Below are 27,999 nucleotides of genomic sequence, written 5' to 3'. Positions count from 1 at the left end.
CGCTCGGCCGGGAGGAAGGAAGCGGGGGGAAGCCGAGCCGAGCCCGACACCGCCTGCTCCGACGCCCACCGGCGCGGCCCGCCTCCTGGCCCCGGGCGCAGCCCAGCCGCCGGTGTGCGGTGGTGGCCCCCGCCTCCGCCGCTCCTCCCGGCATCGGCTGCAGAGGAGCCGGGGGGCGAGCGCGGGCCGTCAAGCCCGCAGGCAGGCAGGCAGGCAGGCAGAGCGGCCCGGCCCGGCCCGGCCCGCGTGGAGGATGGGCGCCCGCCTGCCCGGGGAGCCCGGGCGTGCCCTCAGCGGAGGCTGCCACCGGCCTCGCCTCGGGCGGCTCTAAACGAGAGGCAACCGGAGGAAGGTGAGTGGCTCCGGGCCCCGGGCGGGCCTTTTCCCCCGGGCGGGCGCCGCCGGCAGGGCAGGGCAGGGCAGGGCAGGGCGGGCGCGGGCCCTTGGCTGCCGCTGGGATGCCGTCGCGGCCCGCGAGGCTCGGCCGCCCCGGCGAGAAGGGGGTGACCTTCCCAGGGGAGAGAGCCCGGCGGGGGGGCTGCCGGCGGGAGGGGGTCGCCCGACGGGACGGGGCGAGACGGGTTGGGGCTGCGCGCCTCTCAGCGCCGGGGGAGGGACGCTGGCCTCGCCCGACGGGACCGCTGCACCTGCCGACGCCTCTCGGGGCCCGCCGGGGCGGCTGGGGGGAGACACAGAAGGGCCGGCAAGCGAGGCGCTGCGGGGCCGGCTCGCGCCTGCCTCGGGGGGGGGGGGACCCTTAGCGGGCGGCGCCCCTCCGTCTCTGCCGGGCCGCTACCTCGGCGACGGGCAGGCTGGCCGGGCACACCCTTGGGGATGCGGCCGGAGCCGGCGTCGCGGCGGGGACCGAGGGCCGGGAGGGAGGGAGGACGAGCGCGCCGGGGGGGGGGCGTCGCGGGGAAGGCTCCTCCGTTTATGGGGGGGGGGGAGAGATGCGCGTCGCAGCCGCGCTCCCTGGCCCGCCGGCGCGCCTTCCCCTCCCCCGGTGCCGCCTGACGCCGGCGATGCTTCTGACGCGAGAGCCGAATCCGCTCCAGGGTGGCAACATGGCGCGCCGGAGCCCTGCCCGCCACCGGGTTGGGGATAAGGAGGGGGCCCTGCCCTTGGAGGGGGGGGAGGAGGGGGAGGGCGCTCTGGAGGGGGGGCGCCGGCGGGTTTGGGAGGCGCCAGGGCTCTTCTCGGCCCAGGGATCCTTCTCGGGGGGTGGGGGAGCATCCTGCCTCGCCCTCGCCCCCCCTCCCCCGCCGCCAGGTCTACCTGCCTGCATCTTCCGCGAAGGAGGGCGAGTTTAGCGAAGGGAGGCCTCTGACGAGGAAGGAAGGCCTGCAGGAGGGGGGGGCGCGCTTAAGGCCGGTCTTTTTGATCCCAGGGGGGGCAGGTCGCTTGGAACGAGGTTCGGTCACTCCCAGGCTCGGCTTTCTGGTGCCAGGAGGTGGCCTTGATTGCAGCTGCCAGGGCTTAATTCCTTAATTTTAATGTCCCCCCCCCCCCAACCTTCTTTGGATTTGTGCACGTGGATGTCTGCTGTCCGTCTTCTTCTGACAGAACCTTTGACCCGGTGCCTCTTGCTTGTTAAAGGAACCCTGGCCCCAGGACAGAAGGGGGGGGACGGTTGGCTCCCTGTTTGGGAGGGGTGGGTAAGAGCCGGCAGCCACGCCCGTTTCCTCTCCCGACGGCAGCAGGGCCAGCGGATCCCAGCCAGAGAGGTGGGTCAAAGAGTGACTCAGGAAGCACCAGGAGTCCGCGGGGGGGGGGGCTTTCGAGGGGCCAGTGAAGGCATCCCCTCCCCCCACAGGGCTGTTAGTGCTTCATTTTGTCATCATCTTAGGCTTTTACGACAGCCATCTCCTTGACCCTGTGATATAACAACCGCTTCTTGGAGCAAAGGAGCCTCGGCAAGGTCTCCCAGAGCTGACGGGAGGCAAAACTGGATTCTTCTGGGAAAGCAGAAGCTTCAATCCGCCCAGTAGGATCTTGGTCCCTGCTGTGGGTCGAAGCAGGAGTCGGCCTTGCTCAGAGGGGCCACTGCCGGCCCAGTGACCCGTTTCGCTGATGACACACTGGCTCTCACTTCCAAAAAAGCAAGACACACCTGCTTAGGCGTGTCTGGTTATTTGAACAGCTTAAGGTGTGGTGGAATATGCAATGTCATTTCTGTGGAGGTTGACACCCACAGCCAAGAGCGCAGGGCGACTGAGCGACTCATGCCTGTGTCTCGCTCGCTTTCTTGTTGCTCATCAGCCATCCATCTTTCATCCCTGATGTAACGAATCAAATCCAGGAGGAGAGCTGACGCTCATCTTTTGTTATAAGCCAGGCAGAAGAACCGCTGGTCAAGTGGTGGACACTCCTCTGCTTTCTGCAATACATCACCTTGCATATGTGAATAGGGAGGTCACACACATGATCTCAGACGGAGGCATTCAGAAATACCTCCTATGAAGTTCACTTGCGATTTGCTCGCAAGTCCCAGGAAAGTAGGTACAGAATTATAGATTTGCGCTGCAATCTGGTGCACACTCACTGCCAGTATTCAGTTTAAGTGGCTGCAGGCGAATATTCTCTTTCATTTTGGTTGCAAATAAGCCAGAATCTGTGTCTGAAAACCTGCAAAGTCTGGCTGATCCTAGTTACTTGCATGATGGGCTCCAAAGACATTTTGTTTCACTGCAGAACCTTACAGATCATCTTTTGGCCACATGTTGCAGTAGATTCTCCCATTCCAGAGGAATGCTTTCACTCAATGCTGCAGAAATAGGTAGTAGGCCATTAGTCACCTGCCCAGCACCCAGAACTGGACACCGGACGCTGCTGGAGCTGCCCTGTGAAGCCCCCTCTTTTGTGTTGCTATGTCCTCATAAAAAGGGGAGGAAGGGCCGAGACTGAGTAGGAAATGGCAACTAAAAATCTAAACAGAGCAGCCCACCCCCTGTGTGTCCATCAGATTCCATTATTTATTCCCGGCATTCTGGCTGGGAGTAAGGAACCACTAGTAAACCGTTTTACGTGGTCTGCTTTTGGTAAGCAAAGCAAAAATTCTTGCAACCTAAAAAATTCCTTTAGAATTAAGAAGATTAGTGTATAATCCATGTGTATCGCCAGTTCTGACCTCTGCTGCACATTCCTGGGCTCGTAACAAAATCCATAACGGAAAAGCCTCCAAAACACTCAACAGGGAAGGCTCTTCTCCTGTGTCTCCACTAAAGACACCTGTGAAGGTGGCTGGACCAAGAGAAAGGCATTCCCTGGAGATCTTAGCACGTGAGCCGGCTCGTAAAGGGGGGATATTATTTGACAAAAGGTGAAAATAATAAACGTAAAAGGACAAATGTTGTTTAGTCGTTAAGTCGTGTCCAACTCTTGGTGACCCCATAGACCAGAGCGTGCCAGGCCTTCCTGTCTTCCACGGCCTCCTGGAGTTTGGCCAAATTCATGTTGGTCATTTCGATGACATTGGCCTTTTGTTTCTGTCCATTGAGTTTTCTTGGCAAAGATCCTGGAGTGGCTTGCTAGTTCCTGCTGCAGGTGGATCGCATTGAGTCAGAACTCTCCACCATGACCTGTCCGTCTCGGGTGTCCCTGCACGGCACAGCCCATCGCTTCTCTGAATGACTCAAGCCCCTTCACCACGACAAGGCAGCCATCCTTGAAGGGGAAAAGACATATAGCATGATTCAAATGGAGATGGGTGGACCAAGGAGATGGTGAGGGGAATAACAAAATATGTTTGTTAGACCTCAAGCTAGATGGCAGTTCAAAAAGGTCAACAGGATTGGCATGGCTTAGAAAAGTGCCAAACAGAAATTTGTGGAATCAAAAAAAGGAGGGGTGGCTGTCGCACCCTGGATGCCAATCCTATGAGGACAACTAAGAATAAGAATAATTATTATGACAAGCCAGAGATCCAAATATAAAGGGTTGGATGCAAAGTAGGGTGCAGATTCATTCAACAAAAGGCCTCTAAGTCGTTCCTGACTTGGAGATGCAGAGGTTTCAGCAGCGGTTATGGGTTGGTTGTTTTTTTGGTGAGAGTTCCGTGTTTGCAAGCGTCTCTTGCCCTTGCTTGCCTTCTTGTCACCTGGCCGGGACCCTAAGGTGCAGCTGACCTCCTCCGTTTGTTACCCAAAGGATGGGTAACTACTTCCATCACCGCTGGATGGGTCTGGATGGAAGCACCTGAGACACAAGATGGAAAGGCCGTCGTCCAACGAAGCGAGTGATGTTTTATGGTGACGGGCCCCACTCCTGATTGGGAACCCCTGGCCCGAATCCCTGGCAGGGAAGTGGGTCCTGGTGTGGCGGCAGGGGTGGTGGGGACGGGGAGAGTCAGAAGAAGGGGATGGTGTCCCCTCCCAGTCCAGGGGAAGATGGTCTTTTCCTTGTGATGGTTGAGGGTAGGGTGGCTTCTCTCTCCCCAGATGTTCCACAGTGCTCAGATTTCTCCTCCTTTTTCCTCCTGCTTTTGTGCAAAAGGCAAACTGCTAGCAATTGGGGGGGGGGGCTCATTGCACTGCTCAGGGCTTCCCTGAGAGTAATCACGTGCCTGTTGGTGATATGGCTGCCCCTCTCTTGCTCCTGCTGCTTGTCTGTGTGCCTTGGCTCCCAGCACCGTTTCCCTCGTCGTCCTCCTGGGGCCACGGGGTGTAGAAGGAATGCTCATGGGTTTAGGCTCTGCAGGACGGGCGTTGGGGGTGCTGCCTGGTCGTTTTGGAGGATGATTTGCTCATTCAGGAAGCTGGCTCTTGCATAGCCCTTGGCTCCATCCCAGCTCAGAGGATACAGAAAATCGTATCCTGCCTTGGTGGCTGGCAAATGGGCATCCTGAGAGGAAAGAGCTCAATGCCACCAAAGCAGGGAGGGCAAATGGCGGGTGGTTCAGAGGCAGTGGTGACGGGGAGGGCTTCGCTCTGGAGAGTGGCCTCATTCTGTCCCTCTCTGAGCTCCCTCTTCTACAGCAGCCTCTTGGAGGCTCCCAACTGGCCAGGTTTAGTAAAAAGCTGTGTGGCTGTTTGCTCCTTCTTTTCATTTTTGCAAGCTGGCAGAATGAACTTGGTGCAGGAGAACAACGCAGAAGAGCTTCCAGTTGGTTGCAAAATCAGCCTCGGGGATTCCAAATATTGGTCTCTGCTGGTGCGAGGGTGGGATCTGATGCTCTGCGGAGGTGGGGGGGGGTGTCGGCAGGGCAAAAATCTCTCTGGAGGTGCCCTAGGAAGTGAAGAGAGTTGGAGGATGTTTGTGCCTCACTGGTTGCCTCTTTCCAAACCTCGTTGTCTGGAATGGACCGAGGGTTGATTGTGCCCCCTTCAGAGTGTCTAGTATCTGGTGGGAGGTGCTCGCTGCCTTCCCCCTTTCACTACAAGTGTTAACACCATTGTGGGCCCAGACTTCCAAAGTTCTTCTGTCGGCTCCCCCCCCCCCGGCACCAGACCGATAAAGGGCAGGAGGGCTCTCAAGATGGGGGGGGGGCTCTCTTCACTGGCTGGCCAGCTGCGCTTCCAGCTGCAAGAGGCCAGAGGCAGCTGGGAGGTGGGGGGGCAGGTCATCACCAATGACAAGAGCAGCGCAGGGAATACGTTCCTGTATTTGCCACCCCATCCGGGAGAATGTCAGGGTCCGGGTGGTCTCCGTTGCCAAAGGCACTCTTGCGGAGACGCCCCTTCACCAGAGATGGCGGTGGGAATCCACGGCCATGAGGAGATAAGGGCGCCCTGTTGCTGCTGCGTTCTGTAGAGAATCTAACTGGAGCGTCATATTTTGCTCTCCATTACCGTTCCGGGGGGGGGGGGGAATCATGTATTTGACAAAAGAAGGTTTTGCAGGAAAAGCTGGTGGGGAGAGTTTGCGTTCTGTGTAGCAGCTGGAGACTGTGGGAGTTGCCGCTCCCTCCCTCTTCACCCCCCCACCCCACCCTCCGCCCCCACCCTCCCACCCACAAACGCCACTTCTGGGCTCTGAGACAGCCGGAGCGGAAACAAGAGTGGTTCTGAAGCCATTTCTCCCTGCTCTCTGGGCAGAATGAGAGGGACGGGTGTGAACCTGTGTTTCTTCCCACAGGGCAAGGCTTGAACAACACAAATACAATTAAACCTTAATGAGATGGTTCCATTCCGTTCCACCTTCTGCCCAAGGACGTTAGTTGCAGCCGGAGCAGCCTTTTTCGGGTGGGGAGGGGTGGGTGGGGGAGGACAGAAGAGAGCCCTGCCAGCCGGGCCTCCTCCAGGCCTGTCACTCATTAACAAAGGCTACCCTCCTCTTGCCCCTCCACCCCCGCAACCCCCCCGGTTCTACGTGCGGAAGACCCAGGCTGGGCACGGAACCAGAACACGCCTCCCCAGACATGCAGCCGGCTCCCTCAGGCCCCGATCCTATTCCTGCTTCTGCAGAATTGAGTCCTTTTGAATTCCGGGGGAGGGGCCTGCTGCTTCAATTTCGGACGCCAGTGCAGTCCCAAAGGCTTCCGCCTTGTCGCAAGCCCGAGTCTGGTTTGGATTGGCCTTCGGAGGCACCCCAAAGCCGCCTCCCCTTTCCTGGGCCAGAGAGAAAACCACCCAGCCCAGGGCCCAGGGAGGGGCCGCCAGGAGGCGGAGAGGCACGGCCCCCCACCCGGCACGGGCGCCCCTCGAGGCGGGTGCCGGAGGCATCCTTTACGGGAAGCCGGGGTCCTGGGGGAAGCCGGACAGCTATAGGAAAAGAAGGTGCTTGCCTGCCGGATGAGGAGAAAGGCTGGTGGCAGCTGTGATCGACCGCAGCGCTCCCCACCCGGGAGTGGGGCCCCTGCGTGGCAAGAGGTACCGAGGGTCTGCTGGGTCGCCCCCGGAGCAACCCCTGGATGGCAGGGGATGGGAGGTCAGCAGGGCTGCCACCAGCAGCCATAAAACCAGCCGGCCTCGTCTGAGTTTGCCTTTTCCTATTTGCTTTTCACAGACAGATTAACCAGGAGAAGCCATGAATCCTGGAAAGCGGGGCTGGTGGGATTGAGCGGCTGGTGGGGTGACGCTCGAGTCTGCAGACAGGAAAAGGCCCTCCTTCCCTGCCAGCCCAGCCTGTGCCCGTTCTGTGCCCCGCGCGCGTGTCCTGCAGCCGGGACTCTGAGCTCTTGGGGTGACTTCCAGGCGACCCACAGTTTCAGGGTCACACCTGGAAGGAAGGCTGTTGGGTAGCCTTGCAGCGGCCGAAGGCATAATGGGTGGGGGAAGTGCGAAGGAGTGGAGGAAAGAGAACAGCAGCAGCAGCAGCAGGAGGAGGAGGAGGAGGAGGAGGAGGAGGAGGAGGTGGCTGCCTGGACTCTTATCTAGCAGCTCCTTTGCGCTGATAAATAGACCCAAAGGAACACTTTTGGGAGTCCCAGGATTCGAACCAGGGACCTCAAGGACAGAACCTGGGAGTTACCCTACAGGCAGTTAGGGGGAGCATACGTGCACACAAATGGAGGCGTGCTTACGAGTCCACATCGTTGCACATGTTTGCTAGTTTGGGGGGGGCTGTTCAAGCCAGGCCAGCAAAGCTCTCTGCCCCCCCGCCCCCAATCCTGGCGCAGGGGCTGTCGAGGCTCCCCAAAACCAGTGGCCGTTGCGCCTCTTTGGCCCCCCTGAGCTGACCCTGATTTCTGTGGGGCTTGGCAAAGAAGATGGCTTGGCTGTTTTCTGCTTTTTTGCTCATGGGGGCCGGCACAGCTGGCGACGGTTCGGGTGCCGTGAGGAGACGGGATCGCTTGTGTCTTGTCTATTTGTTCAAAACGTTTTTGCTCCTGTCTTGCTACTTTAAAAGGACCCGAGGCAGCTTGCATCAGTAAAAGGCAATAGTTAAAGCTACAAACAGTGAAGTATACAAATATTTAAAAGGAGCAAACAAACACCGCTCTGAGAAATGATAAACAAAAGCAATACTAAAAACACATTCAAAGTGGTAAGGCGTAGCAATCCATTTAAAAACCACAATCAGGCAGCCAGCCACGGAGCGAGAGAGCTTTGCTGAAGAGAAAGGTCTTGGCCTGCTTGTGGAAGGACAGCCACGACGGGGCCAGCCTGGCCTCCAGTGGCAGGGAGTTCCAAAGTCTGGCAGCAGTAACAGAGCAGGTGATCTGGACACCCGGGCAGAGTCTAATAATGGGAATGATGTCTTCCACACCCTATCGTGAATAAGAGTGGCCTTTTCTCCTTGGGTGGACGGGAACGGGTGGGAAAAGCCAGACCGCTGAGCCAGGAGTGATCTGGCAAAATGGCCCCATTATCTGAGATGGTCAAAACACACGAGAAGAGTTCAGAAGGAAGGAAGGAAGGCCGGGCCCTTGAAATCGCGGCAGCCAGGACGGCTGGCGGCGGTCTTGCTCCTGCTCCTTTGAGGGCTCGTCTGCAACCCAGACTCTGCCTGGGGTCCTCCCGTGGTTGACATTGTGATCTCGTGTGACAGGGAGGATTGAAGCCTCGCTTTGAGCAACGTGAGAGAGTCGAGAGACATCCCACCTGTGTGGAAGCTAGGAAAGACGCGTGGCTTTTTAGAAAAGGGTTTTTAGAAAAGCCAGATGTCACCATGATATGCCTACTGATCTTCTGTTCAAATTAGAACTGAAGTGAGGAGCAGTTTTTGCCATTTAGCACCAGTGGTCATTCAATAACACCATTGATTAAAAATGTCCTTTCTGCACATCCGATGGACCGGGTGCTTTCAGCACAGAGGTTCCCAACTGTGCTTATCCTCCCTTTCGTCCTTCCGAAAACACGTGGCAGGCTGGAAGGATGATGGAGGACACAAGGCCCCTAGAAGGCAGTCAATCCTGGAAATGGTGTTTAATGTAGCCTGTCCTCTGTGGTCCCATCAAGCAAAAGCAAAAGGCAATTCAGAGAGGTTAGGTTTGTCTCCCGGTTGCCCTTCAGGGCAGCAGCCACCGCTTCCACGCTTCAAAGCTCCAGCGGAGCGAGTCTCATGATAGTCTGGAGCCTGCGAACCTCTGCAGAGGAAACCCTCCTGACCCCAGCGCCCTTGCCTCTGGTCTGGAACGGGAAGGCTCCTGTTTATGCTGTGCCTAAGCGGGAGGCAACGGTTGACGCAGATCATCACGCAGAAGACTTTCGGACACGTCTGCAGAGTTCTGACTTTCCCTGTTTCTCAGTTTACTCTCGGGGAAATATAAACTGCGAGGCAGAGTAGCGCTTGGGGTGTGGATGTGCTTGTGTGTGTGGCCTTGTGCTGCTTTAAACCAGGAATACATCTGTGAGAACCAGCGGCTTGTGGTGGGTTTTCATCCGCAGAGTCAAGATGTCCACCCTCCATCACAAGGCCGGGTGGCAGCAGACACACAGCAGGCTGGGTGTTCTTGCTCTTCCTTGAAGCTCAGGAACACGTGTGAGGCTTCTTGTTGAACGAGGCGGGCCTTCCATCGTTCCACACGGAGCATTTGCTGTCTGGTGGACAGGCAAGAAAGAAAGACGGAGTCTTCACACCTTGGCTTCCTTCCGGGAGGTGGACATCCGTGATGGATCCTTTCTGGCCATTTGTGGGAGCGGGGTCTTGTTTAGCAATCTTCAGGCCCCCCCCCATGGCCGTCCCAGGGTGACGTCTCTTGGGATAACAGTGTCCCGCTCACGGCCCCCTATGGTCATGGCAAGCAGCAGCCAGGAAGCTAAAATTGTCTAGCAGGCCACGGCGGAGGGAGGTGAAATCAGAGGAAAGCGGAGGGAGAAGAGCGCAACCCGGCTGGAGCAACATGCGCGCCTCTCGGGCTGCTCACAGGAGACGGACTCGGGGTTTAACGTGTCTGCCGGCTGGCCAGTGAAACGGAAGTGGGTGAGGCAGTGGAAGCGGAAACAGCAGCATCGGCTTTCCTAAGCAAGCTGGATGACCTTGAGAGGAGAAATGGCTGGAATGATTGATCTTTCAGGAGCCTTTTAGGGTCCATGTGGACAAAAAGCCCTTCTTGCCCAGCTGGCTCATGGCGTCCCTCCCAGAGACACCCAACACATTGGAGGCTCTTGCTTGGAGGCAAGCAGACCAAGAAGAACCTCAGCGGAGAGACGAAGACGGGCCGGAGGCAGCGACGTAGAAGAGGGTTGGGGGGGGGGAGCCGGATTTTGATACCGTTGAGTGTCCCCGATGAAACCAGCCCTCTGTTCCCTTCACTTTCCCTGCAGGCAAATGGTGGGTTCTGGGTGGCCTCTCATCTTAAAAGTTGGTGCCATAAAAACTGGGAAACGGTCACCTGTGGGCAGGTCTGGCAGCCACGAAGCTGAGTGGAAGGAGGGCTGGTGAGGGGTGTGTGTGTGTGTGTGTGTGTGTGTGTGTGTGTGTGTGTGTGTGTGTGTGTGTGTGTGTGTGTGTGTGTGTGTGTGTGTGTGTGTGTGTGTGTGTGTGTGTGTGTGTGTGTGTGTGTGTGTGTGTGTGTGTGTGTGTGTGTGTGTGTGTGTGTGTGTGTGTGTGTGTGTGTGTGTGTGTGTGTGTGTGTGTGTGTGTGTGTGTGTGTGTCCTTAAGTAGCAATGGGGAGAAAAATCAAACTCTGGAGACAGGGTGTGCCGGACCCAGAGACTCGTCAGCTGGGGAGGTGGTGGTTATACTAAGTTTGTTTATTTTGGGGTGGGGTGTATTTTGAATCTGCCCCAGGCAGCCGCCACCTTCCTTCAGGGCCAGAAACCCTGCCTGTTGCTAGCCCCGGCGGATGCTCCCCTATGGCAACGGAGCAGTGGGGAGGCCTTGCAGCTGGCTCTCTTTTGGTCCTGGTTGGTCCTGGGCTTTCTGAAGAGTGACCAGAGGGATCAGCTTCCATGTGGAGCCAGGAAGCAGGAAGGGGGACCGGGGGAAAGGCGACCCCAGAGCGCTGGGCTGGTGTCTCATAAGGTCCGTCCGTTCTCGCTGCTGAGCTCCTTGGTTAAAGGGCGGCCATCAGACCTCTTCCAGCCATTGTGGGGGGAGCAAAGCCTTCAGCATGAACGGGAAGATCATTTGTCGTTAAGATTTGGGAGAGGATGAGAGTCTGGTACGCAGCCTATTTATTTGTTTAAACTGATTAGCAGCTCAGGTGTGAAACATCCAACGTGATGTGCAACAATATTCAACATGTGATCAATGCAAAAGATAACTAGACGGTGCGACGTAGAAAACACACAATGTGCCCCTTTGTGTGTGCAGGAATCCCCTGCTCTGTGAGACAGATGGGGGAAGACCGGTGTCTTTCGTTGTGCCCCTAAAACTAGAGAGGGTGTAACCCCATGCCAGCTCCATGGGAGAAGGACAGTCCACGGGCAGGATGGAGAGACCCGAGGGGCTGATGTCCAGACATCTTGGCCAGGATCCAACAGCATATTGGCATGGGCACAGAGGAACACTGTCCCCAGATGCGGAGGGGGGGGAACACCTTCCCCTTGCAGGGCCGACAGGAAGCCATCACCCTTCCCTCCCTGTATCCCCATCTCAGCCCTCTATGGCTCCAGAAATTCTCCTGCGGTTGTGTGTCTCCCAGCCCTCGGGAGCGGACAGTGAGGGGATGTATGTGGGGCTGCAAGGGGCAAACGGGGGGGGGGGGGAGTGCCTGCTTTGTTCTAAATCTGCCTTTGGGAAGGCAATTCATTATTCTGTTGGCTCATGGCCCCTTCTTCCGATACATCCTTCCCTCCCTGGTACACCTTCCACACGGGAGGGCTTGTTCAGGATAACAAGAGGAGCCGTGGCCCACAGGTTTAAAACCAGATTTCTCCATTGGACTTCATTCATTTTTCTCTCTCTCCTACCATCTGAACAGGTTCGGCCGCAGATCCGTGCACCCGATCCTGACCGGGGATAAAGAACAACATGCAAGTCAAGGCAGCCCAGGCCTTTCCATGGGTGGCTTCAGCAGCACCTGATGGCCTCTGTCCTGCAACTGGGAAGCCCAAGTGACAGGAGCAGCCAGCAGGAGCGAGGGAGAAGATTGGGCTGGGCAGCCCAGAGAGGCATCTCACGGATCCAGCCCCTGGAGTTGGCCTTCCTCAGCTGGCCTGGGCGTCTGCCCGCTCTCAAGAGCATGGAGGTGCCGCAGCCGAGGAGGAGATGATTGCCCGTTGGGAGGCTTAGCAACCCTGCCGGGACCCGACAAGGTGGTGCAGGCCCACCGGAAGACATCCTGCCCCGCCCGTGTCTTCCTGCCCAGCCCTGCCCCAAGCCACACAACAGGACCGGGGGGGGCATGACCGTTCCGGCCGTCCTTTCTTAGAGACTCCCCCCAGCTCCCCTCTGGCCAGCCTCTGCTGTACCATGGGATGCAGGCAAAGCTCGGAGGAGAAAGAGGCAGCGCGGCGGTCCCGGAGAATCGACCGCCACCTGCGCTCGGAGAGCCAGCGCCAGCGGCGCGAGATCAAGCTGCTCCTCCTCGGCACCAGCAACTCCGGCAAGAGCACCATCGTCAAGCAGATGAAGATCATCCACAGCGGCGGTTTTAACCTGGAAGCCTGCAAAGAGTACAAGCCCCTGATCATCTACAATGCCATCGACTCCCTCACGCGCATCATCCGGGCTCTAGCCACCCTCAAGATCGAGTTCCACAACCCGGACCGAGCCTACGATGCTGTCCAGCTCTTTGCCCTGACGGGGCCGGCCGAGAGCAAAGGGGAGATCACGCCGGAGCTGCTGGGGGTCATGAAACGGCTGTGGGGGGACCCGGGGGTGCAGGAGTGCTTCTGTCGCTCCAACGAGTACCACCTGGAGGACAACGCCGCCTACTACCTGAATGACCTGGAGCGGATCGCCGCCCTGGACTACATCCCGACCGTGGAAGACATCTTGCGCTCCCGGGACATGACCACGGGGATCGTGGAAAACAAGTTTACGTTCAAAGAGCTGACTTTCAAAATGGTGGACGTAGGGGGCCAGAGGTCGGAGCGCAAAAAATGGATCCATTGCTTTGAGGGGGTCACAGCAATAATTTTCTGCGTGGAGCTGAGTGGCTATGACTTGAAGCTGTACGAAGATAACCAAACAGTAAGTCTGGCCGGGATTTTTCTTTCCAGCATTAGGGTGTGGGAGCTTCAAGGAGGCACATGCTGGGGGAGGGGAGTCCGAGCAGGCTGGTCAGTTTCTCTCTGGGTGGTTCATCAGAAGGGATCCTGGAAACAGCAACAGTTTCTCATCAGGCCTGTCCTTCGATCCTGCAGTTAATGGGAAACAGAGGCCATCCCTATAGGGCAGCATCCATGCCCTATAGGTAGAACAACTGTGACTAATGGGGGTTGGGGGGGAAGGGTGTGTGTGTGTGTGTGTCTTTCTTGGTGTCTCTGGTTGAAGCTTTGTTGCTGCTAGAGCTTCAAAGCTCGATAAAGGTTTGGATCGCAGGAACCTCCTTTATAAAGAGAGATTATTGACTTGAGGTACTTCCTGTTGCAGCCTCAGTTCCCATAAAGGCAGGGAACTCCATGAAGTATTATGAAATGATGCTCACTTTAAAAAAGGGTGTCCCTTCAGAACTTAAAAATTAAGGTGAGTGTAATTTTGTGGTGCTTAAAATGGTACCCACTTGCTGGAGTGGACAGATCTGTCCCGTGAGCACCATTAAAATTTATTTTATTTTATTTATTTATTTGATTTATATCCCGCCTATCTGGACCACCAGACCACATAAAATGTTTTATGCTGTTTACTAACCAGCTATTATCTATTGCAAAAAATGTATTTTCGCCTCCCTTTTGAAGACCAGCTTTCAGTCAGCTTCATCTAACAGAGATAGTAGCTATGGAAATGGTTGCATATGCACAAGTGTGTGTGTGGGTATATGGGTGTGTGTACACAGACAGACGCCACTGCACTCGCCCTTCTTGGCTCATCCTTCACTGCCACTTTTGTTTCTGCGTTTCTGTATGTTTGCTTAATGTACAAAATTACATAAGGGACATGAGCCCAACGTTGCTCTAGCAGGATGTTCTCTGAATGGAATTTCGGGTATCCAGTCCTCAATTACGGTTATGAAAGATTCTTCCTGCAGAAAACTGCATTTGACCTTCTTGCTGTTCTTCTTTTTCTTTATCACCATCAATGGAGTCTTGCTCCATCCGTTCCTCTTCATCCGACTCCTGACTTTGCCCTAGGGCCTTCACCGTCTTCATTTGCTCCTCCCACTCTTCTTCTGTTAAAATTCCAGAGTCCTTTAAAAGATCCAAAGCCATTGGGACTGATGTAACCTTATGAAATTTTCCATTGTAATGCACCTTTAAAAACACTGGGTAACCCCAACTATATTTGACACTTTTTTTTTTGAAGGATAGAAGTAATAACCCACATTTGTCTTCTAAATACCATAGTTTCGTGAAAATAATCATTAAACACTTGAATTGGGTTCCCCTCAAATACCACATTTCCTGGATTCTCTCTTAGAATTTTCATCAGTTCCTCTTTTTTTTTAAGGCTAGAAAATCTAATCAGAATATGGCGAGGCTGTCCTCTGCGTCTTGAACTGACTCTGTGTATTTTATACAAATCATAAACAGTCCAGTGTATTTTTGGTGCCATCTTTTTCAGCCAGGCTAAGACTAGTTCAGCGAAGTCCTTCTCTTTGGAGCCCAAATCCGGAAATCCTTTCAGAAGATTTATTTTTCACTCCCTCAGTCTCTAATTCAGAATGCCAAATGCTTAAATTATTTCATAAATTGTTAAGTTCTTTCTTTCTTATTTTCTTACTCCCAGCAGCAACTTAAAAGCAAAATCCAGCTTTATCTCACAGATAAATATTTTCCCCGGCAACTAAGAGATACAAAATTTTGACTGGTCCTTTTACAAACATAGTCAGTCCATTAAGAAGCAGTTTAAAAAGTTTTTCTTGGCTAGCCATGGCTGGGAATCTCCCCTCCCGCAGGAATCCCCACTGGGGGGGGGTAGCTCTTCCTCCTCACACACCAGCTGCCACTCCTTGTTTTTGTTTTTAAGAAAAGCAAACTGCTTTTACTGTATAGTCCACTCCTGTTGCCTCAAAGATATTGTAAATATTATAAAGTCACTTACAGATCCATGAGCCCTTTTTTGCTGCCTCATGTAGATTTCAGAGTGAGAGCCCCGGGAATTTCAAGCCACGGCCATCAAAGTCCAGGACACGCCCCGTCTTATCCTGCCAATCCCACAGTCAACATCATCCTGTTGCATCTCCATGTTAGGCAGAGTAAAGAGCCCAGGAGCCTTCCGTCTCTTCTTCTCCTTCCTCTCCCTTCCTTGGATCCGAAAACCTGCTTCAGGAAGCTCTTTTTGAAACATCTTATTGGTGAATTCCTTGGGGAACCGAAAAAGAGCTCTGTGTTCCTGGCAAGATGCGATGATAATTCAGCCTTGTGTCCATAGAAACAGGGTTGGTAGTGGGGGAATTTCAAGCCTATGGATTCTGAAACAAAGCCCCTTTATATAATGTGGGAAATGCACCTCCACCCCCCCCCGTAAGATGCAATTAAAGAGTAATATGAGAGACTGTTTATAACTGACATGCAATTATGGAGAATGACGAGCCGTGAGACCTTCTCTCTCTCTCTCTCTCTCTCTCTCTCTCTCTCTCTCTCTCTGTGTGTGTGTGTGTGTGAGAGAGAGAGAGAGAGAGAGAGATGTTTCATTCAGAGAGATCCTTCCACTCTAGCCAAGGGAGGAAGAGAATGGAGTGTCATTTTAAAATGCTCCGACCATGAACAAGGCAGTATCCAAAAAGGAAAGAGGGCCCAGCAGAGCGCTCGGGCACATAGCACGTCTACAGTGCTCAGAACGCCAACCTTGATGTCATTCTGGAACGGCGGCAGCAGCACAGAAGTCAACACAACTTCAGTCGTTGAAGGTTGAAATGAGGCAGCAGAAGCTCAGCCTCTGTATCCAGACGATGCAGAGCGTGAGCAAAATGGACAGGGGTTGCCCAACGGCTCTTGAAAAACGGGCAGCCTGGAGGAAAGGCAGGAGGGAGCACCGTCTTAGGATGTCGACTCCTGAGCTGCAAGACTTTGCCTTTTCTTCCAGCTTTCTGTTGCCGACCTTTGAACAACATTTAATTCTTCTCTGTTGTTGTTGTTGTTTAAAGAAAGCATATTCTGTAAGTTTAATCAATGATGGACTTGCAGTCCTCTGCATAATTGGTGACACTGACTTTAAGAAACATGAGCCCGCAAGCATTTGTATGCCAAAAAGAAGAGAACTCCCAGGCGGTGACCTTAGCTTGACCTTTGCAAGGGACAAAACCTGCCGGGCTCTGTCTCGTCTGCAGTCCAGATTCTGGTCCAGGGCACCCTTTTAGGAGAAGGGACCCGCCAGTCTCCTCCTGCGGGCGATCAGGTCTCCTCTGCCCATCCGTCTGCCTCTCCTGCAAGGAGATGATGGCCTGACCAAGAGGTGCAGCTTCTCCTCGCTGATCTTGCAAACCACGATTGTTCACTTTGCAGGAGACAGATTGAAGGCCCTTGGAACAACACATGGTTGCTCGTCTCCCCTCCTTCTGACGGCACCAGTGGAGTGAGCAGCTGCTGGGCCACTTTGCACAGCTGGCACCTCAGTGTTTGTTCCCAGTTTTGACAGATGGGAAGTAGTGTTCACTACGATTCAGGTCTCGTGGACAGGATCGGCTGTGCTTTCATTCACACACTCTGTTGCTCTGGCCACTGTTTGCAGTCCTGAGTACAGTGTGTAGTGATCTCTCTCTCTCTCTCTCTCTCTCTCTCTCTCTCTCTCTGCTGTGCGGAGGCAGCGTATGGCAGGCTCACATCTGCTTCATTGGGCTCAGGCAATCCAGCCTCACAGAGGAGCCACTACAAACCCTCAAACTTCCCGCGGGCCCCCAACCCTTGCAGCCCCCCTCTGCTCTTTCTATGAACAGGAATCTCAAGCAGGAAGCTTTGGGGCACCTCCGGTTCTTCAACAGGCGTCAGGCAACCCGGAGCCATGTCTGCTGGGTCCCGCCTCCTCCTTTCGGGTGAGCTGCGGGGGCCTTTGCGGCCGGCGCCTTCTTGATTAGGAGCCAGGAGGCTGCTGGCCTCAGGAGGGCTCCTGGCCAGGAGGAGGACCCGGTGGAGTGAGTGGGCCTTCTCAGGAACCGTGTGACAATGATGCTCATTGTGTCCCGTAGAAGCAGGCTGGAATGGCCTGAGCAAAAGATTGGTGAAAGGAGGATGTGAAAGATAAACTAGCTGGCAGGTATTCACAGAATCATCAGGGCTGAGTGGTCGCCTGGGCCTGGGGCATGAGTCTAGTCGTGGCTGCAAGCGAGATGCACTCTCTGGTGGCAGAGCCAGAGGTTGGGAGTTCAATCCCTTCCCCGGTGCCTCCTTGACAGGGGTTGGACTGGATGATCCCGAGGGTCCCTTCCAGCCCTGCAGTTGTAATGTGATTATACATAACAGAGGGGATGAGTCGCCTGGGGCTTTTGAGTGTCCTTTCTGTTTGCTGGTTAGGATGCAAAGGTAAGACAAGTGGGCTTGCCCGTCGCAGCCCCTCGGCAAGTGAGACGCAGCCTGCTTGGGCACCTGATAAGCCACCTGGGCTGCTCACGCCTCCTTTCCCACATCTTCTTCTGCCGGTTGGGATGGCAAAATCAGGGAGGTTGCCAAACCACCACCTGGCTGGCGGCAGGAGACCCCCAGGCCGCCAGGGGCTCCATTTGGTTCTGTTTTTGAGAGCATTCCTGTCACAGGGAGGTGGCTGACCACATACCTAGAGATGGACGTGGGGGAGGAGGTTGGCCCAGGTGACGAGGCACCCAAGGCAGGCGAAGTTTGTTTCCCCGCTGCATGCTGTGCGTTTGGTCAGCTGGCAGACCTGGCAGGCTTGATTTACAAGCCCTGGGATGTTTTTTCTGCCTGCCTGGGAGCTGCCGAGACCGGCACGGCCCGTGTGACGAATGCTATCCGCTGCCCTCCCTTTCCCCAGCCCTCGCTTGTATTTTCCTCTCCGGTTTCCATAACGACACGCAGCCTCGTAAAAGGAGCATGCAAATGAATTCCGAGTTGCGCCGACAGCGGGGCCTTGCACGGTGACCTCAGGGTATCCAGCGCTTCCAAATTCCTGCACTAGAGCCGTGACGCGGAGATGGTTTCTGTAGCCATGGTTCCCAGCCTCCCTGCCCGCCGGCTGCCAAGGCGCACACCAGCGCCTGACGGGAGGAAGCCCTTGCTTGGAAGGGGCAGGGCCACAGCGCCAGAGGGAAAGGGCCTTTTCATCTCCCCAGACTTTTCTCGTCTCCTGCTTGGGGGCAGAAATGCTGTGGGGAGATGGAGGCAGGCCTGGGCAAGTCTGTAAGTGCCGTAGTGTTCTGTAAGAGGAGGAGTCACCCACTCTCTTACATCAGTAGGATCTTGAGGGCCCTTCTCTTGTTCTCTCCCCAACCGTTTCCCTTCTTTCTTTGCTCTTTAGAGGTGGGTCCCGGACCAGGGTGTGGGGAAGGAAGGTTTCATCCAGCCGGCACCTTTGTCCCTCGCCTCCTTTGTGCCTGCTGGTGCCACTCGGGGCCAAGGGAGCGTGGCGTTCACCAGGATTTCCATCTGTAGTTCCCCCCCTTCTTCTCTTTCACAAATCAGCCCCTCTTAAGGGTGGGGGTGTTTCAGAACATTTCAGGAAGCTCGAAATACTTTCAAAATGATCTTCTGTGTTTTAATTTTTCTTTTAAAAAAAACAGAACAGCTTTGTATGGTGATTGAAAGCTTCCGACGGGAGCCCTTTTCCTTAGAGGCTCACCCCACGGCTAATCTGCTTCGGAAATCCCGGCTGTTCTTTCGAAAATGGCGAGGGGGCCCCTTTCAATTCATTTCTGTTTTTCTTTGTTTCTTCAAACCAAGGACGCCTTTGCCAGCTGAACTTTGCCTGCGTACACAGTGCCTTAGTGGTGGTGGCGACAGGAAAGGGATGCTGAAAACCCTGTCACGCCAGCGCCCTTCTGGGCCACCAGGTCAAGCCTTGCGCAGCCCAATGGTGGAAAAGAAGAGCAGGGTCCGTGCGTCAAGGAGGCAAATGCTCCACCTCTGGATGAGTTCCCTAAAGACAGCAGGGTCCGGAGGGACCAAAGGTGGGGACCCAGGAGCTCCCCTCTTCTCGGTGCACTTGCTGTCCTTCCTCCAGGTGTTTGCAGTGATTGACGGACATCTGGATGCAGCGGCCGAAGCACCCCTTTAGGCCGAGGCTTGGGAAGAGGCTCCCAGAGAGGCCGCGGTCGGTCGTAGGTACTCATGCGCTTCACAAACCGGTACCGTCTGTTGAGAGGATGGGTGTTCAGTCACTTGGCCGGTACTTCAGGAAACAAAAAATGGCTTCCAGAAGAAGCATTCTTTAGAAAAACAGTTTTTGTTTCCTTCTCCTCGCCACCTAGAAAAGGACCCGTGTAATACCAGAAACACGAAGTTATCCCATGCCTTCAAGGGCATGTCCAGTGCGAACCGCCAGGCTTGTGGGCAAAATGTATGGGAGGTCTCCTCGAAGACATTTAATGCCTTCCTTGTCCAGGGTTCTGCCGAGGCAGGAAGGCCGTCCGTGGAAGGGAGAGCCCTTGGTTTGTTTTCAAGCAGGGTGATCTCCCAGCTGAGGAAAATCCACCGGCGCTACTTTCAGAGGTGAAACCGTGAGGCCAAAGGTCCACCGAAAGAGGAAACACAGACCAGCTGTCTTTGCAGCCTGCATAGCAACAGGCTACTCTGTCTTGTCTAATTAATCACTTTAATTAATGCTCCAGTTGATTAGTCTACCAGTTTTAACTCAATTAGGCTTTGCCGTTCTAGTGGAATATGGATTTCTCTCAGTGGGGCTCATTCATGCAGAAGCCAAAGCTTTCCGATCTTGCATGGAATCTGAATCCCCTCTTGTTCCTCTTGAACCCTCTCCTGGGATAAAGCCTCTGCCTTTGGGGTCACGGAACGCTTGAAGCCTTTTTTACCAGTCGTCAGTGCTAGTTTCAGAACAGGGGATCCCCACACGCACAACCTTTGCTATGGTAACTTCCTGCTCAGCCCCACCCCTCCTCCTAGGAAATGGCATATTTCCCATCATGGCCAGGCTTCGAGGATCCTCCATTCTGCCTCAAGAACCTTCACTCTTCCCCCCCCCCCCCCGCATCTCTTTGGGATCAGGGCATATGGGCAGGGGAGGGGCTGCAGATCTTTGAGACCATGAAAGTAAGGCATGTTGATCTCTGCCGTGCATCTGCCGGCACACCACGGGAACCCTGGGCGGAGGGGTGCGCCCCCCAGCAGAACACCATCTGCGGAACAGGAAGGCTCCACGCACACTGGCGGTGTTCAGAAGCTCATCTCTGCAGAAAAAGGCAGATTTCTCCTCTTGGTTTCTGGGAAACATGGGCAAAGACTCATGAGCATGCGGGGACGGGAGCCTTTGGGTAGAGCTTACGCTCTTTTCTCTGCACCTGTTCCGCTGCCAACAGCATCTGCCACATTGATAATCTTCCTCCGGGTTTCGGAATATATTAGCACCTCTAATAACACTTGCTATTTCCATGGAAACTTGGAGAGAAGCTTGAGACGGGGCCAGCTTTGGTTACAGTGCTTAACGAGTGTCTCCTCGCTTCCCGATGAACTGCTGAACATCCCGACCTGATTTAAAAGGCTCAGGGCGGCTTGCAATTTGACAAGAAAGCCCAAAGGCTCAGACGGGAGCTAATAAAAACGGGAAGTGGAAAGCAGGACTTCTAAAACCTTAGAGAGCCTCTCCTGTCCTCCAAGGTCTTGGACGCTCCTCCGACCGCCAGGCACCACCTTTCTCCAGCCATTCTTCCTTTGGCTTCCCCCTAAGGAGCAGCCCTCAGAACCTCTTGCAAACCTCCATGGAGACCGATTAAAAACAAGTTAAAATAAACCAAACAAAGCAATGGAAGTATCTTAAGAATAATCAAGCCACCAGAATCAACGAGGTCTCCAGTGAAAACGAGCAGTTTAAAAGGTCTCTCTCTCTCTCTGTGTGTGTGTGTGTGTGAGAGAGAGAGAGAGAGAAAGAAAGAAAGAAAGAAAGAAAGAGAGAGAGAGAGAGAGACCCTCTTCTGTTCAGTCTGATGCTTTTTCAGAATGATTCGTAGACCAATTAATTAGGACAATCTCTTCCCAAGACCATTCTTCTACAGGGGTACCAACAGAGGCAGGATGGAAAAGGACCCACTGCAAAAGGGAAATGTTCTTAAACTGATGTTACATGACATGCTGCTCTGTCACATCACACCTGGCTTATAGACAACCAAACAGAGTTTTCAAGCCATGTGAGACATTAAACAAGGGGTTCTACCTACTATTTCCTGAGCAAAATTAAAAAGAAAAAGTGCTTGTGCTTATTTTTAATTCAAAATATTTTTTTCTTACATGTTTGTTTGCATCTTTACTTTTAAATTACAAATGGAATCTTTTCTTAAAGGGATTGGATGATGATAAAGAGGAGGTGGGAGCGTTTTCCAGAGATCAAAAAGCAGAGAGGAGCCTCAAGTGTTAGGGAACGGCCTGCCAACAGCAATCGGTGGGGCTCTCTGACATAGGAAGCAGGGGTCTCTCCCAGCGGCGCTCCTGGAGATGCTTCCAGGGCTTGGCCAGAAATGGGCCTTCTGCCTATCAAACGCATGTGCTCCAGCACTGAATTGCTGCCCTTAACCTGCTCAGGGAAACCTAAAGGATTTCCCTTTCCTGATTTGGCAAAAGCTTAAAAATACCCGTATGAGGCTGCCCTGCTCTGGACACATCATGAGAAGGCAGGATTCTCTGGAAAAGATAGGAGTGCTGGAAAAGGTTGAAGGCAGCAGGAAAAGAGGAAGATCCAATATGAGATGGACTGATTCTCTAAAGGAAGCCACAGGCTTGAGTCTACAAGAGCTGGGCCAGGCAGTTGAGGACAGGGTATGTTGGAAATCGCTCATTCATGGGGTTGACATAAGTTGGAGGTGACTTGATGGCATGCAACAAAAACAACATCAGTTGCTCGTTCTGCCTATATGTGGTTCACTGATCAATTTCTGCCAAACAAGAGTGGCTTAATTCAGTTCATTAATGTGGGCTCAATGATGATGGCACTTTTGGCGGGGCAGAAACCAACCCACAGAGAGAGAGAGCTCATCCATGGTTCCTCTTTGTCCAGTGTCTTGAACGCTTCCATCTTATCCGTGACTGTAGGAGAAACCGGAGGAGGAGCAGAATTTGTGCTTAGCAATCAAGCCAGCAAATCAAACGTGCATTTAGCATACAATGAGGCCAATCACAGAAGACAGCAACAACAATGGAACCCCATTAAGTGCATGATATGTAGGAGAGGAAAATCGTGCACCGCTTTCAACCCTCCTCTGCATAAAGCAAGAAAAGTGTATCGTCTGATTTGACCCCTCAGATGAAGAGGGCAGGAATCCCTCAGAGGACCTAAAATGGGTACGAACAGCCAAGATCTCGGGAGACAAGAAGCGAAGGCAAAGCGACTTCAGTTGGATGGAAAACAGGGCCTGAGTTCACAGGATGGAATTCAGCCACTGGGCCTGCAAGAGTTCTGGATTTCGCAGCTACACCCCAGGCAATCAAGTGGAAAAAGCAGATGCACCTCGCTTTTTTGTTCTTCTCTGTGTCTTAGGGTTGTAACTCAGCAGCAGGGAGCTCCTCCTGCCCTCCGCCCCTGAAATGCCAGCAGGTGCTCAGTGTGAGTGTACTGGGGGAGGACAGGATGACCCTTGCCCTTCATTGTGTTGCAGTGGGGCTTCCTCTAGAGTAGCGTGTGCAGTCCTGGACATCAGCCTGTTAAAAAAAAAAGCTGTCGAGGAACGAAACGGGGGCTGGGAGGAGAGCATCCAACGCCTCGCTCAGGCATTCGGATGGAAGCCAAAGAAGCACAAGCGACGGAAACGCCGCTAGTCTCGCCTCCTTTGTCGCCGTGGGGTGAGTGGGAAGGTGCAAGAGGAGACACTCGCCGGCGGTGAAGGCTCTCCCTGGGCCATCAGTTAGCCCCCAAAAGCCAGCATTTCTCCTCCCATGGAGGGCCGCCACATCTCAAAGAGGATCTCCTTGACTGTCGTTCTACACACAAGGAAAGAGATGAGAATGAGGATGATGGAGGGGTAATGGGTTGCTGAGCTTGCCCTCCTCACATAAAAAAAAAATCCTATTTGGAGGTTGGCCAATGACACACTGCACAATGCAAGTTGTAACACAACCAACACAAATAGGTGCAGTGGGAGAAGTGGGGGGGGGGGAATGCCAAGGAGGAGGCCCCGGTCACCTTGCTCTCCTACTTCCAAAGGGCACGGCTTGAAGACATGCCTGTACGCAGGTTTCCCGAAAACCAGCTGTTGGAGGCAATCCAGCCGAAGTCAAACACTTCTAAATCCCATCAAGCCTGTGCTTAATCCCCTCAGTGAAATTAATCGGATGAAAAGCACCTCGTCTCGGCTGGGCTCTGTCCAGGCTCACTGGGTTTTCATCCCCACCGATACCTTGAGCGCAGCCGCACAAAGAATGAAGGCAAGAGCTGGGCAGTGGCTCTCTCTCTCTCTCTCTCTCTCTTTCTGTGTGTGTGTGTGTGTGTTGTCCTCTCTCTGTCCCTCCCTCCCTCCTTCCCCCCTCTCTCTGTTCTCTCTCTCTTTCTCTCTCTCCCTCTGTCTGTCTCCCTCTCCTCCTTTCCTTTTTTTAATGGTCTGTTATGGAGTGGGTGTCCTTTTGGGAGAAAGGATTGGCTTTCCTGGGAACTCAGGGATCCTGATTTGTAGAAGTAAAGGAAAACCTTCTGTGGCCCCCACCCCGCCATGGCAGGCCTGTGCCAGGGAAGGGGCTGAGGTCACTCCCCAGCACCACTGGGGCTCCTACCAACGTGACATCGGATGGGCTGTGGAGGATTCCGATTCTGGCAGAAACTGGGTGTGCAGTGGGAGAGGATGATGGAAGCGGCACCTCAGCCTATCAGCTTATCAGCTCGGGGTCTCTTAATTCTCCACTCTGTATATTGTTGTTAATCTCTGGAGGCATAAAGCCAGTCTGAGAGCGACAGATTTTTTTGAAACAGTATCCTTAATAGTCCATAAAGGAGCCGGTGGAATCTCATATAATTGAGGCCCCAATCCAAGAACCGTTTGACCCAATATCTTTACAAAACATCTTGGGAAAGATTATACGAATACACGGTCTTATAATACAGAATTAGAATTTTTAATCCTTAAGATCTCTGAGCTATAGAACAAATGAAAGTAAGAAGAGAAAAAAGTAAGAAGCCCTTCACGTTATTATCAATTGCGTGCATTCTGTTCAAGAGTTTCCACACCTGAGCACCACAGAAGGTGCTTTATAAACAAACAAACAAATAAATAAATATAATTTAAACAAATGAATATTTATTTTAAATTATATATTCATCTTGGCAGCACCTAGAAAAAATGTGTGTATTTTATACGCAGTGCGTTCAAAATGTTTGTTTTAAGCAACTGTATTAGACAATAGAAGTAAAAGATCCTTGCCGAGCAAGTGTCTCAAAGAAATGATACCTGGGCACTAGAACAGCCCTTGCTTCCGTTCCACTCTGCACAAATGATTGGTCTGGAATCGCTTGGGGACCGTCATTCGGAATTGCATGCAAAAGCTGTTATCCCTTGAAAGCTAAACAGGTACCATGGACAGCTCCTTGGTGAAATCAGGCTGGTCATGGGAGAGAGAGTAGTAACAATGTTATGTCAGGAAACTGAGTCTCTGGGTGTTTCGAAAAGTGAGATTTCTGTACAGAAGCCATTCCTGCATAGAAAACTGTAAAGAGAAAAGGAGTCCCATGTTTATACAGGCGCGTTCTGCTGACAAGAAAGTCTGCAGGAGGAACTAAAGATTTGCATGCTTCCCTTTCCAGGTCTGGTCCAGGGCACCTACCCACCAGAAAAGAACTGGGCAGCAGGTGGGTGGGAGGGCCCCGTTGGAGCTGCTGCCAGCCAGAGCAGACAATACTAGGCTAGTCCCACTCAGGGTGATCTCCTGTGTTCCTGGTGAAGAAAATCCGCATGCCCTGGCGTCCAACCCGTAGCCGAGAGGCGCGCCACCAATCGTTCTAATGGCTGTGGTACTGTCGGCTCTCCTTCAGAGTCGATGCCTGGATTTCTTTCCCGTATTTATGATCCCAGAGGCTGATGTTCTCAGAATTCTGTGGTTCGGCCGATGGCTTTCTACAAAAGGGTGGCATCCATGCGGTTGCAGTTTTTGACAGCCTCTCTTTCAGTAAGGGATGGAAAGCATTAAATCTCCAAACACTTGCTCTAGAGATGCAATAGTCATAATGATGTTCAACCTAATTCCACATGGCTATTTCTTCTCATGGGGGTGGGAGTGTTTGTACCAATGGGATTTTGGAAAACCTAAGATTTTGCATTTCGCAAATGGTTATTCTGTCAGGGAGAGAGATCTTGGGGTGTGTGATCTGTCCATTTATGCAAATGAATACTTCTTTGGGGGGGGGAATAAAGCTCATCCTTATCACAGCTGGGAGGAGAAAGAGGGGAGTCTTAGCATGCGGTGGCTGTCCACCTGGGGTTTGGCCCTCCTGCTGACCGTTCTGTCCTCTCCCGCAGAGCCGCATGGCCGAGAGCCTCCGTCTGTTCGACTCCATCTGCAACAACAACTGGTTTATAAACACCTCCCTGATCCTCTTCCTGAACAAGAAGGATCTCCTGGCAGAAAAAATTCGCCGCATCCCGTTGACCGTCTGCTTCCCCGAGTACAAAGGCCAAAACACGTACGAGGAGGCGGCGGTCTACATCCAGCGCCAGTTTGAGGACCTGAATCGCAACAAGGAGACCAAGGAGATCTATTCCCATTTCACTTGTGCCACTGACACCAGTAACATCCAGTTTGTGTTTGACGCAGTGACAGACGTCATCATTCAGAACAATCTCAAGTACATCGGCCTTTGCTGAGGATCTGAGCGGATGCGTCTGGTTTCTTAAGGCAGTGCCAACGAGGCAGGGCGCCAGCACGCCGGGTGAACAACAGGGCAGAACTGGGAAGATCTCGCCATGGCAGGGAGCGATCTGGAGGAGTATATGCGCACTGATTCCTTGGGCTGATTCCTGCACAAGGTTTGGGGCAGGGGGGAGAAAGGCTCTGGGACAAGCCAGCCTCCTGATTTCCGAACAGGGAGGCTTTGAACTGCCAGGGAGTGCAACTGATGACCGTCCCGTCCTCGCTTGCTCATTCGGTCTGTTTCATCCTTTTTTTTTCTTCTGAGCTGGTGGAGCAGCCGGGCTTTGGGTAGAAATGAGACAGATGGCCGCCTTGACTGTCCTGGAAACCAGATCCCTTTGGGGAAGAGACAGAGCCGGTGAGTAGGAGAGGGGCTGCCTTGTGACATCCCCCTCCCCACTGCCCCCCCCCGGAAAAGCAAAGGTATTTTTCCTGACCAGAGGCTCTAGAGAGAGAGAGAGAGCAGGCTGAGCCGAGCACAGGGTTTGTTCCTCACGCACACATCCTGGCACACCAGCTGGTAGGTGGCGTACCAGTCGGTCCTGCTGCCACGGGCACGTAGCTTGCAGTAAATACTGGCCTGCACCCACTAGGCACACATGTCCACTTTGCCTCCTGGTTGATCACCAACATTCCACCCGTGGAAGGAATGGGTTGTGCCAACGGGTGCTGGGAGTGGCCACCCTGACCTCGTGAGGCCTTTCTGCCGTTCACATCTTCAAAGCGGGCAGTAAAAATTAAGAAACAAGAGACTGGAGTCCCACTTGTGGCCAGTGTTTGTTCTACCAATGAGGCATTTTATACATTAAAATATTTTCTTTTTCTTTCTGTTGCCGTCGTTGCCAAAAACAATGTGCTCTTTCACAGAAACTTTAAAAGTTTAATAAGTGGTTGGTTGGATTATTATTATTTTTTAAACACACGGTTATAAAAAGTGTTTGTTGTTTGTTTTTTAATTATTGTTTCATGTCTGGATTTTATGAGTGTGCCAATGGATAATTCTGTTCCTTCACAGAAATGCTGAGAAGTGGGTCAAAGAGCCTTTTCTTAAACACAGGAGCCAACAAAACTATACGATAGAGCCTTCTGTCCTTCACTCTCTTTTTTGGTGTTTATTTTTTAAAATGTGCTGTAATTATTAGGTGAACTGATGAGTGGTATGAACAATATTTAAATGTCTAGATATTTAATTTTTTTAAAAAAGTTAGTGGAATTAAGGAAATGGAAGTGATGCATCTCTCTACTCCTTTTCATCCGGTGTGCTAAAAAAATTAATAATACTGGGTGACCTTATTACTGTAGTACATTTACAGTTGAGTTTGAATGCTTAAAAAGCTCTGTGTGTGACCGTATTGGAAAAAAAAAACCTCACATAGATCATATGGCCAGTGGTCATGTGACTCCTTCAGTCCCTGGACCCCAAAACAGACTTCTAACAGACCATTGTAAATTAAATGTGTAAATATATGTTCAAGCGCCGTAAAGCACATAAACATGTATTATTTCTCTCTCTCTCACACACACACACTGTTCTCCCTCCCTCTGTCTCCCATTTATATGAAGAAGGGTGGGCGTTCTCAGCCAAGGGCTTTACGAAAAACATAACAGGAAACAGTGAACGATGACAAATGTTGCCCGCTGTCCACTTTACAAAAATAAATAACCTGAATGATCCTGACTAGTCCATGGTGCGCTTGGTGTTTTGTTTTGTTTTTTGTTCATTTGTCTGCCTTGTTTTAATTCACACCCTGTGTCTGGATTGCTGCCTCTGATAAGCTTCAACCCGCTGTTCTTCCAACAGGACGTCTTGAGTCCCAAGCCCCACCTCTGAATCCCTATTAAAAACCATTTCCCCCCGAAAAAAGGGAGGCAGTGGGTGGGTTCCGAGTTGCAATTCAAGTCCGAATCCTTGAAAAAACAACCACCCCAAATTGAGTCCGACTCACGGGTGCGAATTGAGTCTGACTGAACGATGACTCATGTTGCCCATGGATTAGCAACAGGGAACGAGGAAATAACTCTAGGGTTGAAGTTTCACTGGCCTTGAACCCCATATTTGACTGGAATTGTTATTCATAGGCCAGGATGCAAAACAGCGCCTGTCCCATCAGTTCTACCCCCCCCAGA

General features: G+C 53.0%; 2 protein-coding genes and 1 long non-coding RNA gene across 4 annotated transcripts in view; 1 reads left to right on the top strand and 2 right to left on the bottom strand.

Annotated features, from left to right (window-relative positions):
• RSPH14 (radial spoke head 14 homolog) overlaps positions 1-27,999 on the bottom strand; it is a 38,229-nt gene that overhangs the window by 6,056 nt on the left and 4,174 nt on the right. The window lies entirely within an intron of this gene.
• GNAZ (G protein subunit alpha z) lies at positions 3-27,550 on the top strand. 2 transcript variants are annotated; one of them, XM_072983551.2, is made up of 3 exons: positions 3-352; positions 11,748-12,961; positions 25,482-27,550. In XM_072983551.2, the coding sequence occupies exons 2-3, from the start codon at positions 12,239-12,241 to the stop codon at positions 25,824-25,826; spliced, it is 1,068 nt and encodes a 355-aa protein (XP_072839652.1). In that variant the 5' UTR covers positions 3-352; positions 11,748-12,238; the 3' UTR covers positions 25,827-27,550. The 2 variants fall into 2 exon arrangements, with proteins under 2 accessions (XP_072839652.1, XP_020654758.1); XM_020799099.3 differs by lacking the exon at positions 3-352 and adding an exon at positions 6,396-6,806.
• On the bottom strand, positions 13,814-15,379 carry LOC144584802 (uncharacterized). The gene is made up of 2 exons (XR_013539266.1): positions 14,972-15,379; positions 13,814-14,118 (listed from the first exon to the last, which is right to left on the bottom strand). It is a non-coding gene; the product is annotated as an uncharacterized LOC144584802 (long non-coding RNA).

The sequence above is a fragment of the Pogona vitticeps genome, chromosome 14 (assembly GCF_051106095.1).
Source record: "Pogona vitticeps strain Pit_001003342236 chromosome 14, PviZW2.1, whole genome shotgun sequence".
NCBI classification, from domain to species: domain Eukaryota; kingdom Metazoa; phylum Chordata; class Lepidosauria; order Squamata; family Agamidae; genus Pogona; species Pogona vitticeps.
Note: the sequence above shows the minus strand (reverse complement) of the source record. Positions and strands in the feature narration are given on the sequence as shown.